Below are 16,077 nucleotides of genomic sequence, written 5' to 3'. Positions count from 1 at the left end.
ATCACCAGACAACATTCCTCTTGTATGAAAATAATATACCTTTAATTTATTTACAAGACTGACCAACTGGATGAAGTGGCTGTACTTCAGATGCACTGCAAGAGCTTTCTTCAGTGAACTATGTCACTATTCATATGTCTGTATTTTCTTGATATCAGTTATAAAACATACAATCAAACAAAGCATGAAAGGGTTGTGAAGAGTGAGATAAAAGGAATGTACACAGCAATTAGACAGAAGGTAAGAGAAAAAAAAATTAAAATATTTCTACACCCACTTTCAAAAATTTAATTTTAAAAGGTTAAAGTTTTTTTTTCACTACTTAGTAGCTAATATGAATGGACTGATTTTTTTACTTAATGCCAACATCTACAGTAAGAGCCAGTATGTCCCAAATTTGCATGCTAGCTAGTAACATCTGACAATTGTACAAAAGTTTAATATATATCCAATTCTTCTGGGAGCTTCAACATCAGTACATGGTGAAACGTGTAATATTAAGATAAGAAAATACAATTATATTTCTTACCTTCTGGCCAGCCATTCGCAACAACAAATTAAGCAGCTGTTAATAATTTCAGTCATTTTGTATCTCCCATAAAAGTGCATGTAAAAAATTTCACAGAGGTGCTAGGTAGCATACAATTACAAGAGAGAGTCTTGGTTTCCAATACATTCACTTTGCTAAATTTATGCACTAAAATGAAAGATAAGATGCAGACATTGTGGTATCAGTTCTTTATCTTTGGTAAAATGTTTTCATTTTATTATAGCCATACTTGCTCTGATATCCATTTTGTGCATGGTCTGCCATTACTTAAACCAACAGGAAACATTTAAATGGATATAAACAGTATCAGTGTATTATTTAGTACATTCATTACTTTCTTCATACATTCTTTGAGAATGTTGCTAGCATATGGGGAAAATGAGCAAATGCTACTATCTATTATGATTTACTCCTGGTTTAACATAATACTTTTACTAGTTCTTGCCGTTAGGTAAAAACATTTTGTTTTGCTTTTAAAAGAAAGGGATCAATATGACTCTAAGAACAATAAATTCTAAAAATCTGAAGTAAAAATTTCAAGTATTTTGTACTTTCTTACAAATGCTAAAATAGAAAATTACACTGGAACTGACTTAAAATTTGATACTATGACCCATCTAAGTAAACAACAAAAAAAGACCACAGAGAACATCAACAATTACTCCAAGGTGTTTCAGCAATGGTCAGTAAGCAATCACTGTCTTTACTATCTTAAAATTCCATGTCTGACTCTCTCTTACCATTTCTATCAGTATTAAAAGAAGAAGGAAAAAAAAAAACGAAAACTAGTTTTAAAGCAGCAATCTCCAGTGACAAATCATACAGCAAATTCACAGTGGGTTCTGGGTGGTCTTTGTTACACTTGAACATATTAGCGATGCAAACTTGACCATAGGAACCTGTTATACATACACAGTTATGCCTCCAAATAGTTACTAATTACACTTAATCAATTTGGCAAAATGAGAGTTCAATATCCCGACACCTGGAATATCCAGATGGTGTTGCACTCACGCAAATAAGTTACATTACCACAGCTCATACGTGGGGACCCTGAAACACTTAATTCCATCACAAAACCAATCTTTGCACATACTTTTTATATATGCAGTTCAATATGAATACTGGAAACCTTTGGAATCATGATTTCAATAGAGAGTAGGGTCTAAAATTTTTCTAAGTTTTGGGTCTTTTTGTTGTTGTTGTTAGTTTACAAACAGAGTGGCAAGCAGGCGACGGCAAGACAGTCAGTCCACAGCTAGAGGCCTGGGTTTGCTCTGCTGGCTTTATTCAAACGAGCCATCCTCAGTCACGCCAGCAGTGACACTGGACAAAACAAAAAAAGAACTCACAGGGGCAGGATCAAGCTTATGGTGTCAACATAAAAAAAACCACATTCACATTGTGTCTCAATTCTTCAACAGTTAATTCTTGGTTTTCAAAATAAAACCTCAGCAACAGTCAAAGATGCAAATGACACCATTCTGACCCACTCTTTGACATGGTATTACTCAGTATCTCAGTATCATCAAGAACAAAATAAATGTGAAGCTGCAATTGCTGTAGAAGGAAAGCCTAATATTCCAATGATTTCCAATAAACATGGCACTCTCAAATTTAAATTAAGCTTACATTTCAAACTCCAAATTAACTAAGAAGACTGTTCATAAGGGTATAATGAAAAACCGCCCCTGAAGAGCACAATGATTTAAAAAAAAATATATTCTTTATTATTAGAAAGTGATAAAAAAGGAAGATGCAGAAATGGGGAGTGGAGTAATACAGTTTCAATTTGCACCAGTGAAAATCATGCTCTAGCGAGTCATTGATAGCTCTGTCACCGATGACTTAAGGTCTTTTCCCATGTACAAATGTAGTAAGCCACTTCCCACTGCTGCGGTGCCCACACAGATGCAACACACACATTAAAACACAACAAACTCAGTGCCCGACTGTCCTCGATGCTGAGCATCCTCAGCTCCCAACAGGCCCCTCAGTCTAAACCAAATCCTGACAATAATTTAGTGGTCAAAGTCTTAGGGATTTAAGAGAGTCTGTCCCTTTTTTGCTTTCTTTGCTTTTTTCAGTATATCACACTTTTTTCTGTTAGGACGCCGGCATCTTTCATCAATGCTCGGTATACATTCATAATGCCACACTTCTTCCATTTTCTCCACGGGGTAAACTGCCTCCACGTAATGACGGATCAGTCTCAGTCTGATAGGATCGAGCTGTTTTTTGTTACAAGCACCTGAATGGTTGTATTGCAGTCTGAGATTCTCTGGAGTAAAGAGTTCAGGAAAGAGTCTTACGAGAAGCCTGGCAGCAAAGTTGCCAACAGACAGGCTCTGCTGCACTATCTCTCTTACCTCCTTATCAGACAGCAAATACAGAGAAGGCACAGGGAAGTCTGGGTTAGGAACAACAAGTTCATCGAGTGGTATCTTGCAAAAATCCTTGCTGCTTCTTTCTGGTGGCAGCGGCGGCCCTTCGAATTCTTCTCGAAACCTCTCGGGGTTTATTGCATAGCTGAGGAATTCCCTCCTGTCGGGCCCTGGCACGTGGATTTTCCGCTGCTGTTGGTACGTGCGCCTTTGCTCCGTGTCTCTTCGTCGACACCTCTCGTCAAGCTTCCCAACAAACTCCAATGTCCACACTCTGTCATTCTTTGCTCTGGGGTACAGTATCTGCACATAATGTCGAATTAGTTTAATTCTGGTGGGGTCAAGCTGTTTCTTGCCTAAAGATCCACTACAGTTGTATTGCTTCCGTAAGTTTTCATGAGTGAACAGTTCAGGAAATAAGAGAACAAGCAATCGTGAGGCAAAGTTGCCTATGGAAAGACTGCTTTCATATATGCTTTTAATCTGTTCTTTGTTCAAGAGGTAATCTGGGACAGGGACATCAAAATCGGGAGGGGGAAAATCAAGTTTTTCAAAGTCTATGGGTACAAGCCAAATTTTTTTTGAGCGTCTACCAGGTTTTTCATATTCAAAACTGTCTTCCACTTTTATAATTGATACATCATCTGGTAAACTAGAAGAATCGTAACAGTCATCTCTCATCTGATCACATTCACTTCCATCCATATACGTATTTTCAAGCTCATCATTTATTCGCTGAACACATTGCTGCAACCAGGCTTCTTCTTCTTGCACATCTGGAAAGTAAATTTCAGTGTACCTACGGATTATCTGAAGCCGATGAGGATCCAGCAGCTGTTTCCCAGAGTCTCCATAGCAACTGTACCTTTCAGCTAATTTTCTGTGGTCAAAAAGTTCGGGAAACAATCTATGTAACAAAAAAACAGAAAATTCTCCTGGAGAAGAAGCTTCATCTAAAAATTCATTGAGATCCTGAGCATCCAGCATGTAGTCTGAGGCAATGACACTACTCCTGTCCAAGGACAAAGCTTCTTCCTGCTCTTTATCCTCCATAAAATGAGAGGATTCGACCTGTTCAGTCTCATAAAAACTGGATGATTGCACACTCTGCTGACTGTTTTCCATTTCCCTTTGAGCCCAAAATCTATTGAAAAAATCATTCACTTGAGGCAAACACTCCACCTGCCACACAGCTGTATTCTTCACGGAAGGATAACAAACTTCCACATAGTTGCGGATAAGCTGCAGATGAAGAGATTCAAGTTTCCTTTTGTTGAGAAAGCCACATGCACTGCAGCTTCTGCTGAACTCATCGTCGCTGAAGAGCTCTGGGAAGAGCTGCACTAGCAACCGGCAAGCTAAGTCTCCGCCTGATGTGCTTTGATCCATGATTTGTTTGAGCTCCGCAGCAGTCAGCTGGTACTCCGGGGGAGGCCTGAAGTCTGCAACGGACTCTACTGGACTGACTTGCTTTTTAATTCTGCTAACCTCCAGAGACAACAGGTCAACTTTACTGTGAAGCTGAGTCATATTTGTATTGAGGGTGTTAAGTGTGTAAAACATTTTCTGTATCAAAGAATATATATTTGGGTCAGAATCTATGGTGGCTGCTGTTAAGGCGATAGCTGCAGCTGAGTCCCTCTTGCGTTGATCGCTCAAAGTCCGAAGGTGCGAGGGACTGCTGGGGTTGATTTTTTCAAAAAACTCGTAAGAAGCAAACTGCTCTGCTCCTGGTGGGTTCTTCTTCTCTGTGATTTTGTGTGAGATGCCATACAGAGGTTTTTTATAAGATGGAGTGGTTATGTCACTGAAGGATTCTTCTTCACACAGCCACGTTACGTTGGGATTCTTGTTCTTGTTTGGCTGCTCTGCATTTACCTGAGTGGGTGAGCCAGTATCTCTGTTCTTCATGTTTGAAAGGGAGCCCTTGGAATGAATAAACATTGTATTAGTAAGACTGCCTTAAAAATATTAGCTATAAATATGTGCCCCTTAAGCAAGCATTGTTACATAAATATGCAAAGTCAAATTTTCTCCAGAGGACTTAGTTGTGTTAAATACAGAAAAACTAATAAATTCATGATGAAAAATAAAAATTAAGTATTATTTAGGTTTTTATTTTGTTTTCGCTCATGGCTTTCTCCATGGAATAGAAAAGCAATAATAATCCTTAGTACTCTTTACCCACACAGCTCTAAATACTCTCCCAAATTAAGTATCATTATGCTTCACCTTGCATATGAGGATCTTGGGCTGTAGAGAATTTGGGTGGCAACAAGTCAGCAGAAGAGCCAAGAATAGAATCTAGATTTTCTGACTGCTAGTCCTGTGACCTTGCCACTGCCTCCAACAACTGCATTTAACGTCTCGACTATAAGACACCAAAATTATGCTTCTTCTCTTCTTTCTGATTTGAAAAGTTTATATAGTTTTTTTTTTTATCTTTAGAATGGTATATAACTCCTAAACAAGTTCTAAGAATGACTGTAATTTTTAAAAAGTATTCTATTTACATATTAAAAATTTAAAGTGAAAAGTGGTATTTGGAAGCCTACAATTTCTTTATTTCTGAAAGGCAGGGAAGCTTAGACTCATGGCTTTCTAATTTTCTAAATTATGTATATAAAAACCAGTAATGAGCTCTCAAGGAATTAATGCTCTCAATAGTTTCTAACTCTTCCTCACTGCTTGAAATTGGAAGCAAGCATTTTCATCAACCCACAGCAAATACGCAGGGCTTGGGTGGGTTGGTTTTTTTTGCAAACACACGGATATTGCAGGTAATTCTTAGGAAGTTAAGTAGATACAACAGAATCAAAATCCAACATACAGAATTCAAACATGAGAAAACACTCACAGATTTTAGAGAAGACTGTACTGAAACACTTTGCTTGGCTTGTTCCACAGAACATTAATTAGATTAAAAACACAGAATTTGCATTCAAATATTAAAACAAATGGAACATAGGCTTGAGGTCTGAGCAGAGAGCCACAAGCAATTTGCAATTCTAGTGAAGACCCCACTACACCCTGCAGTGAGAAACTTGAATTAAGGTTCCTTTCTGAAAAAACAGAACTGTAACACTCATTAAATTAATCTGGTCCCTATGTGTACTCACACTTGGCATCTTCTTACTGCAGTGACAAATTCAATCTAATTACTTTTTAATTTCTAATTCAATGTATACTCAGAAGGGGCTCAGAAAGAACCAGCTGGTTTTCACTCCAAGTTTAGAAACCAGCAGACTCAATTAAATGGAAGTTGTGTTTCCAAGTTCTGCTCTCATTCACATCATACAACCCTACGTAATGAAACTTGGTGTTTTCACATCCAAAGCTGTGAGGATTGACAGATGGTAAAATGAAAACATAACACAAAGGCAATACATTTCACAAAGTGCAGAATCCCTCACCATGGTGGTGCCTACGACACCTGACTTCCAGGTCCTGTTTAGAAGGCTGTCCCTCCAGTCCCACTCATATTAAAGCACATTTTCTATGAGGACAGCAAGGAGCCAGAGTCCTGTAACACCACCAGCTATTAAAGGGTGACTTTTACCTCAGCAAGCAGTATGATATGCCCTAATTAAACTATCTCTTTGTGACTTGTAAAATACCAGAACACAAGAGACTGAATTGTGAGCAGACTGCAATGCACATTGCTCCCAACTGTAGGTTCCTACACTGAGACTGAAGTTGTCATACACCTGTCAGTGGAGAAACAGAGGTATTTCCAGATGGTAACAGAGCTCTTCCAAATAGACATCACCTGAAAGCAGGTCATGAAAATCTACACTGACAGTAAACATAGTTCTAATCCCCAGTCAGACACCCAGACTGAATTCCAAATTTCTTACACATACAATGAGACCTGCTACCTAAGCAGCTAGCTCTTCCATTTAACAATCCTTTTTACAGAGAATATTGAAAATACTCCTTCACATACAGACTGATTCATTCAATTCCTTCTCTACTAAATAGCTTGCCACAGGCCACCAGTTGTCAGTCAGTTCTCACCAGAACTCCTGCTGTACCTTTTCCCTAATTAATTATATAATAAAACTTGGCAATGTGGAGGCAATTTCTATTAATGCATAGGGCAAAGCAATATTAGAATGTGTATTACATAGCACAAAGTAATTGTCTTAAGTATCTTATTCTACTTTGACAGTAACCAATGTGAAAGCGTGCATCTTCAGTTCTGAATGTGGTGCTCTGGAGGAGAAGTGCTCATGCTAAGAACTACAGCAGGTCTCTGCTGCGATGGCAGCACAACTGCTGCCCTTTCACTAGTGCAGATCACAGTGTTTGGATCTGGTTGCGGGACGGATTTGGTTATCTGCATTTCAGAAGCAGTCAGTGTTTGACTAACAGATGACAACACTTTTGGGCCTGTATTTAAGAATTTTCTACTGCAGATGCATTCTTGTTTTCTTTCCTTTTAATTATCTTGTCTTTACAGCTTCCATCTGGGAACAGTACTATCCACAGCATAAATACATGGCTTTTCATAAATTATCCCATTAAACTAGTATTTAATGTTTTTAATTAGTTTTCTGTAACACTGATCTTTAAACATCAATGTTATTTCACATAATACTACACCCATTTAAGACGACCTTCAAAAAACAAGCAAAGATACTGTTCTATGAGACTCAATGGACATAAGATAGTGCTGCTTTATATATTACATTTGCACATTTTTATATACATTCTTTGAACATTTACTAAATGCAGTAGTTTGGTAAACATTGACAAATATAAGTAATTGTGAAATAGTCCCCCACATTATCTCTTGGAGTACTAAGCCAAGTTTTAAAAGTTGTTTAGTTATTGCTCTGTTCAGTGCTAAAGTCCAGGTAATTTATGACCTTTATTACACTTAATAAACAAAGTCTAAACATCTGTAACAATACAGAGCATAATACTCTAGCATATGAGCAAAGAAGAATCTATGAGCAAGAAACATATAAAATTATTCTATCAAACACATGAGAACTTGAAAATCTCTTTTACATAAATTTTTTAAACTTACAATCTTCCATGCCTTTTTATTTAAAGAAAATTAGGGAAAATGAATTTCTGGTCATGAAGTGACAACTAGAATTTAAAAAAAAAAGAAAAACATCTTCTGATAGAAAGTAATTTAGTAATATAATCACCAGCCCATAATACAGTTCTATAACATAAAAAGTACAGCTCTGCTTATATCATACATCGATGCCTATGTGACACGTAGCAAAAATATACTATAATCACATTATTCTCAAAAATAATTAGCATTTTGCCCTCTGTTTAAAGAGAAAAAGTAAATGAAGTTATCAACTAAAACAAAACATTGGTACTAGAAAAGTAATTAACTTTAGAAAATGTTGTTGGGTTTGAGGACTATTTCTGGTTGGTTATTTAACTAAACATGCTGATTCACGGGTCAGTCAAGAAAGAATTTTTATCATTGTTACTGGGTCACTTTCTAGCACTTTCTAGTCCAAAGTTATAATTCATTTAAAATTAAATTTAAAAATTTATGAAAGACAAATAGCAAACAGTAAAAGCAAGCACAGTTCAGAGACCATTATGAAGCTTTTAAGAATCTGAATGTAAGTAAAACAATTGTAAAAAGAAAAACAAAAAGGAAAAGAAAGAAACAATGTAATAAGATTAAAACCTACCTACCACAAGCATTCAGGGAAAAAAACAGCCCCAAGAAGTCAGAGAGATGATAGTCAAGAAAAAGAAATATGAAGAGCTATGGCTAGAAAGGAGAAGTGAAATGCACAAATACAACACGGAATAACTGGCTAGGTAGCAGAACAGCAGAAAAGGATATGTGCATTAGAGTAGGTCATAAACTAAATATAAACCAGGGCCTGAAGTTATTCAAAAGAGGATGAATTTGAATCTAGGTTATTTTAATAAAATGCTGAGCATGAAAAACTGGAGGTCATTATATTGCTCTAGAGGGTGTTAGAAGAGATGTGACTGTCCAACACTGGACACTACCCTTTCAGGAATCTCAAAGAGAACTACAAAAATATAAGGTCACTCCTGAAGAAAAGCTGAAGTAATGGAATTTTAGTCTTGGAAAGGAAGAGCTGAAGGTGGACAACATCACACCAATTTTCCCGTGTGCAGAAGACCTCTCTAGGAACAGATGATCACTGATCTCCCTACTGAAAAGAACAAGGACAAAAAGAAACTTGCTCAGTTTCAGCAAAGATTAATGAAAACCTCCAATTGCTAGAGAGGTGAAACACTAGAACAGGATAACAGAAGAGACTGGGCATCTCCTTCACTGGCTGGACAAACATCTGGATTGTCACAAGTGGGATTCTGCACCAGAAGTTGTAATACATTCTGCTCTTGATATACTGAAGTTTTCTGCATCCCTGCATTTTCTTTCTTTCAAAGAAGACACAAATTTATACTTGTCTCACTGACATCGAAATCTGTGTCACGGAAGGAAGAATTACAGCCCTGATTCCACCACTGAGGATCCAGCTGAAGGACTGTGTGATGTGAGAGGGACTGTAATCACAGGCATGCTCAGTTAATTCAAATCACTACCTGCTCCTATGTTCTCAGACGAACAACAAAAATATACTTCACATGAATGAATTAAACTATAACTGTATTTCATAGATATGTATGCTCCCATGTTATTTAAAGAAATACCCAGACAAGTAATGTATGCAAACTGGGTTAAAACTAGCTGTATTTGCCTCAAAATTGTTACTAATGCAAACCTAGTTAAATGAGTTGCATTTTGCTTATAGCAGCAATGAATTCAGCCTATGAAATATGAACAGAAAAATCATGTATAGAGAAGTCACCTCTTGTGTAAAGCGTCTTTTCTTCACACTGGGTAAGACATCTTGCTGGCTCCCTGAACCATCACAACCAAGTGAGGTCTGTTTCCTTTTGTTGGAATCCTGTAGGCAAGTAACTGTGCCATCCAGTGAGTGTTTCTCAGCAGATCTGGATGTTACTGAGCAGTCTAGAGCTTCGTCTTCATTTTCTGTTTCTACTTTCACAACATTTTTTTTAGGAATTCTTACTGGAAAAAGAGAAGGTTTAGAAAGATAAAGCACTCTCTCCAGGAAACCATGACACCCTTCATACAACTGTTTGTGGCTTGTTTCTTTTTACGAAAATGTGATTTGAAGAACATATTTTAAAAAATTATTATTTATTCAATAAGTGTATGCTCAGGCCACCCCAAAGTCAAGCTTTTATTACACTAGGAACCATTCACTCATCCAGTAAATGACAAGTTTCTTCCTCAAACAAGAGTCTAAAGTATAATCAAATAAAGTTACAGTAGGAAGATTTTTTTTTGAGGGGGAGGAAGGACATAGAGCAGAAAATATGAGTAACAAAGATAACAGCGTGTTTTAGATAGCTTTTTCAAAAACATTTACGTAATTCGTCTTGATTCAAGCGCACTCTTTATCAGGTTACAAATGTTTTAATTCAACAAGTATTTATGCCTGATCATAAATTACATGAAGTATAATATTTTACCTTCATCATCATCAGTGATTTCAGATGAATTCATCTTCTATTTCACTACAGAACAAAACAAAAATAAGTATCAGTACCTTCTGGAACCAGGAAATACCTACATCCGTTTTTATAATTACTTTCAATCTAGAGCCACTGGGCATTAGCAGCCCACAGACAATTTCCATTTCCTATCTCCATTTGTACAACCTAGCTATTTTCAATAAATTTCATGGCCATCTATAGATGTGTCAACACAAAAACTATACTGAAGACAACATATGACAGCTAGGAATGTATTTAAAACTATACGTCTTTTTCTCGTATAGAGAAAAGTAAAAGTCATTTTAACCTTCTCCATAAGGCATCTTGGCAGTATATAAATGGAAGTTAACTGTATTAAACTCTCCATCCTGTACCAAGTCACTACTTCTTATTACAGTCAAATGTTTTCATATTGTCATTGTGGGTGATCCAAAGTCATCACAGAAGGAAAACTCATCATAAACTGGAATACACACGCTGGAGTAAGTTTTCGTTTAAAAATCTTTGATCTTTTGATATGGATTGCATCAAGTCAAGTAGAGCAATCCGTAGATCTACAGTAACTATTTTTTTTCTGTCAGCCTCTAAACAACATAAGAATGTTTTTTGTAAGGAAAAACAAATATATGTATTATTCTAGCATGATTTTAGTATTACTTCTCACATGAAAGACTCAACTGTATTTCTGTTCCCTTGAAAACTGATTTTGCAAGTTACTTGGGGGCAAACATCAATCTGTGGACGTGTTCCTAAAAGATATTGTAAATCTTTTGGACATCTACAAAGCAAACAACCTAATCAGATCTCACTAACTGTTACAGCGCACACAGTTGCAAACTGACACTCTCCACTGGTAAGCTGATGACCAGTAAACTGTCACACACCGCTCATGTTCATCTACACACTGTATTATGTTTTCTTGGTCCCAGAATATTACTACTTTACATTTTCCACAGTTACATTCTTCTTTCAAATAGTTTTCTTTCAACTGTTACTGCCTGTCCTTTAGCCAAGGTCTGAAATCAAGGTAGGCTTCTCTCTGGCTGGAGCAAGTGAACAAAGCAGCCAGTCAGTCAAAAGTGGACATACAGGCCAGGAGTGGGAATTATAACAAAATCTAAAAGAGAGGTGAAGAGAGAAAGAGAAAGGGAATCTGTTTTGGAGGGAGAAAAGTCTATATCTTACTTTCAAATACTGTTCAATAGAGCTAGTTTTTTAAATCTCAAAATATTGTTAAAAAACTCTGCAAATACCTGAATACTTTGCAGGTATTGATTTTTCTTTGTCAGTAGCTGACGGCTGTTAATAGTAAGTATGAGATCCCATGCAAGGTAAGATTTTGTGCAATTGCACTACAATGGAGCACACAACCCGAAACAAAAGATGCATGGAGTTATAAAATCAGCTCATAATGGGCCACTCTAGAAGCCAAAATATCCTCTGATGTGCTGATCTTCAACAGGGCCCCTATATACAGCCTTACAAAGGGCATCTTTAAGAGGATAATGTGAGATTGTCTTCATCATTGTGTTACCAGAAAAGTCTCTCCGAATTAGAGCTATGACAACCCCTTTAGATATCTACTCCTTTTACCCACCATAATCCCCTATTTCAGAACTTGCATTCAGTAATTGATCCAGATATAAATAATGCCAGCTTATCGTCATTTCACTGAAACTTCTGCAAACTCTGTAGAGACATAACGCCATGAAATGTAAGTGGCCCACACTGACTTCTAAACCACCGACAAGCACTGGTGAGGGTTAATACCCAGTCTTGCTAACTCAGCATTATTTATTCATTTAGACAGACGCTACAGCTCTTTATGAAAAATATTAAGATGGTGTACTTTGCACAGCACCATCAAAAAGCTACATTGGCCCTTAAAGAAAGCACATAGTACTAAATGCTTGTATTTTGCCCTAATATCCCAGACACATTGACATTCAGTTTTTAGATCTTTCTTACACTTTTCCCCACTGCACTAGGCTTAGCTCTGAAGGATGTGGTACAAGACCAACATGTGCCAGAGCTCAAGAGGTGTGACACAGAGTCTTTTTGTGAGGGCTTGAGGTGATAGTAAGCAAATCAGCCGATACCACTACAGAATATTCTGCGATGGAAATAAAAATGGTTTTCCTAGACTGCTCTGTTAGAGCAAAACAGCAAAAAGATGGTAAACACAGAGTCAGAAGGGAAGAATATAAAGGTGGCAGTGGAGGGGAACTACACAAAATATTTAGGAGGGGATATAGGGAATTAGTTTTTCCTTCTAACTCCTGCAACTAATGCTATCCAAATAGAAAGAATGCTTTAGGAGAATTCCTCTGAGAGAATACAAGGAAAGTGAAAGGAGAAGATCAATGAGGATCTGAATAGCCACTCTTTAAAACTGGAAAAAGTGTAAACTAAAGCAAAGCGCATACATACCTTGGTTAACCTTCTAAAGGACACAACAGCAGGAAGACCAAAGCTATGCTAAACTCAGGTCAAATAAATATTGACTGTTTCACATATTTGAAGCAAAGTGCTATTACTTATTTTTATTTTTTTTCCCCCCCAAAACTGACAGAATAAAATTACAAGTGAATAGTCAAAAGAGCATCAGAATCAATGAGGCCTGGAAATACTGGGTTTCATATTTGAACTCTTTGGTGCCAAACAAAGTACAAGCTCTGGAATTTTAGTTTCAGGGAGCCTTAGTAATATTTATCTCATTATCTGGTTTCCTAACTTGTTTGTGAGATTTTAAAGAACTCAGGTATTATGAGAAAATGAAGCACATATAACAGTTTCTGACAAGAGAGAGGAGCCAACCGTCCCTCTGATTTCCTGCCTCATAGTCCCACCTGCTCCCCCAGTCAAGCATGGGTGCCCACCTTAAGTGACCTCTTCCAGCTTGATAAACTGCCAGAAAACAATTCACTTCTTTCTTTGCTGGGTTACTTTTCTTCTAATTCAGAGAGGTAAGGGGTAAGCCAAGCAATCGGGCCCAGCTCAGGAGCATGGATGAGGTTTGGAATGGAAAGGAGGAATTAAAATCTCTCTCTGATACCAGCAAGCTACCAGCTCAGTTCAACCACTTCATGAAGCTTCACTTACCGTTTATTTTCACAACCATCTCACTTCAAATTTGGGTAGCAATGGACTCACAAGAGAGTAGTGAGCGGTCACAGAGATATCAACAGAGCAATTGCATCACCGCTTCCAGAGGAAATTAGGGCCTTCGGGAAGGGGGAAAGTCTGTGTGCATGCACATGCACGTCCATGCATGCCTGCCTATGTAAGGTTAACAATAATTTTTTTGGTTGTTTAAAGTCTGGTAAAGATAAAACATTTCAGATTCTTTAAAATACTGTTTGCAGTGAATCAGTACTTACAAATAATAAGCAATGCCTCCGTAGAAGAGGCAGCAGTGTCAAACTCTGTTTTGAGGTAGCATGCTGGCCCAGATTGAAAATAGTTTAATTTGTGAACCAAGTTATTTCACAATCATTTTCTCTGGGTTCTCTTGTTTCTATCTTGTCTAAAAAGTTAAATTCCAAAGCATGTGTGAACAGTTTAGAAACGCCTAACAAAACAGGCACACAACAGGTAAACTCACACACCGATTCTCAATGCTTATACTAAAACATGGGTAAAACACTCAGAATAACTCTTATAACCAATTACGAAACCTACACCTCTGAACACTGAAAACGAAGCAAATAGCTAATACTCTCACTTTTTCTTCAAAAGAGACTCTGCTTTTGGTTAATGGCAGTCTGCTTCTAGTACAGTCACTATCTAAACCTATCTGATGTAGGATAAACAGGAAGATGTGTAGCATTTGGACAAATCCAACAACCACGAAAGAAGAGGTAAATGCACGCCATCCTCACAACGCAAACAATAAATCACTAGATTTTACTGCCTACATTTCATCTATTAAGAGTAGCCTTCTTGAAAACAGTATGTAGTTTAAACCTTGCTGACATATCAGCATATACTCACCTTCCCATCTAAACTGCCTTGATAGCTACTAGTGCTGGTACTGTACAGATACCTGTGCTGAGCCACTGCTAGGTGTCACGCAACGGAGCCTGTGGGATGCCAGCACTCACCTGGCACAAACCTCACACAAACATTCCTTTTGGCTCAGTCCTCCAGACTCACCCCCACATCCTGACACTTCTGAAACAGTTAAAAAAGATGAACCAAAAAGGATGGTTTTCTTAAGGTGATTACAGCTTTGTTTTTCTAAGAGGACAAAAATACCTAGATTTGCAACCATGCAAACGACAAGACTATTCTTTCTAAGCTAATGTACGATGAGCCTATTTGCAGAGAGCTGATGAAATATACAGCATTGTGTCCTGTTTCAAGTTAAGCTACTTCAAATAATTTCAATATGCATTACAGTCTAACTCCAGACACCAATCTAAGTGTGTTTGATTTGTGATCTTGTGGATTGCAGCAAGATCCAGAAATCCCACTCAGTTACCAGCTAAACTTGTAGGTGGTTACAGATTCTAGATACCAAGCCTCTGGTGGACCACATACACAAAAGCTTTTGAGCCCTGCGGGGACTGCTGCCCTAGGAATTCCTCTGCATAGGGCCTACTGGCTAATATTCAATGCCCATTTTCAGAACATGGTCGGTATTTTGTGACTCTCATAGAGGAAAGTCATAAATAAGTGTAGGGTATTTCACTTATCACTGGCACAGTGCTTAAAGAGGTATCTGGGAGCTAGAAAACCTGGGGTTTTTTTTGTTTTTTGTTTTTGTTTTTTTTGACTTTCCTGGTTTTGCTTTTGCAGCATTGACAAGAAGCCAGGTCCCCAAATCCTAGAAGGGTGATCTAATCACCAGGTTATGGCACACTGGAGGGCAAGTGGGAAGAAGAGTTGTGGGCCAGAGCACGAGGGGGCATGGAAAGAAGGAGGGGTGGGGAGGTGTCCCAGAACACCTTGGCTGTCACTATTGGCTGAATCCCCTTGCCACAGATCCTGCTCTCCCCTCTTATCAGAGGAACAAGACAGCTCAATGAAGGGACTTAACACTCCCTACTTCCATTGATATCCCTTGGACACATGCCTCTATTCAAAAGACTTACCAGGTTATGATACTTAATACCACTTTTCTAACAACATTCAACATTGAAATAGTATTACCCATGGCTAACAGAGAAGCTCAGTGCATACTGCAGTGCTGAAAGTTTCAAAGCATGGAAGAATACCTTAAAAATGAGGTTTCGGAATGTTTCTCTGCGAATTTAGCACTAACTACCACCTGATGTTGCTTTTGCAGGTAGAGCAAAAAATGTGATCCATTTATCAAAAAACTTGCCTATCCGAAATATGCACTGATGCCTTAAGGATTTAAAGCACTTAGGTTCGAAAGATTTTTTTGAGTAAAGGAGCAAACTGCAAATCGTACTCTACATGTATTTCAGTCTCATATATATATTTAGTATAATGCATAATGCTACTTAAAAGTAGCATAAAAGTGTACCTAGTTACTGATAGATAAACCAGAATTAAATCATAAGCCTTAAGTTAAACCATCCCATAATGCGCATTCTCCACCTCCTATTTACCACGTAACAATCATGT

The 16,077-nt window shown here is 37.7% G+C and overlaps 1 protein-coding gene across 1 annotated transcript; it reads right to left on the bottom strand.

The window, feature by feature from the left end:
- Nucleotides 1–2,586: 2,586 nt before the first annotated feature.
- BEND3 (BEN domain containing 3) lies at nt 2,587–10,492 on the bottom strand. Its single transcript, XM_010086847.1, has 3 exons — nt 10,459–10,492; nt 9,768–9,991; nt 2,587–4,860 (listed from the first exon to the last, which is right to left on the bottom strand). The coding sequence occupies exons 1-3, from the start codon at nt 10,490–10,492 to the stop codon at nt 2,587–2,589; spliced, it is 2,532 nt and encodes an 843-aa protein (XP_010085149.1).
- Nucleotides 10,493–16,077: the final 5,585 nt, after the last annotated feature.

The sequence above is a fragment of the Pterocles gutturalis genome, unplaced genomic scaffold, assembly GCF_000699245.1.
Source record: "Pterocles gutturalis isolate BGI_N339 unplaced genomic scaffold, ASM69924v1 scaffold27296, whole genome shotgun sequence".
Lineage (NCBI taxonomy): Eukaryota > Metazoa > Chordata > Aves > Pterocliformes > Pteroclidae > Pterocles > Pterocles gutturalis.
Note: the sequence above shows the minus strand (reverse complement) of the source record. Positions and strands in the feature narration are given on the sequence as shown.

Coding starts and splice junctions, on each gene's coding strand:
- BEND3 (XM_010086847.1), bottom strand. CDS start 10,492: ATGAATTCATCTGAAATCACTGATGATGATGAAG. Junction 9,992..10,458: donor AATCACTGATGATGATGAAG/GTAAAATATTAT, acceptor CTCTTTTTCCAG/TAAGAATTCCTAAAAAAAAT. Junction 4,861..9,767: donor AAAGACGCTTTACACAAGAG/GTGACTTCTCTA, acceptor ATTCATTCCAAG/GGCTCCCTTTCAAACATGAA.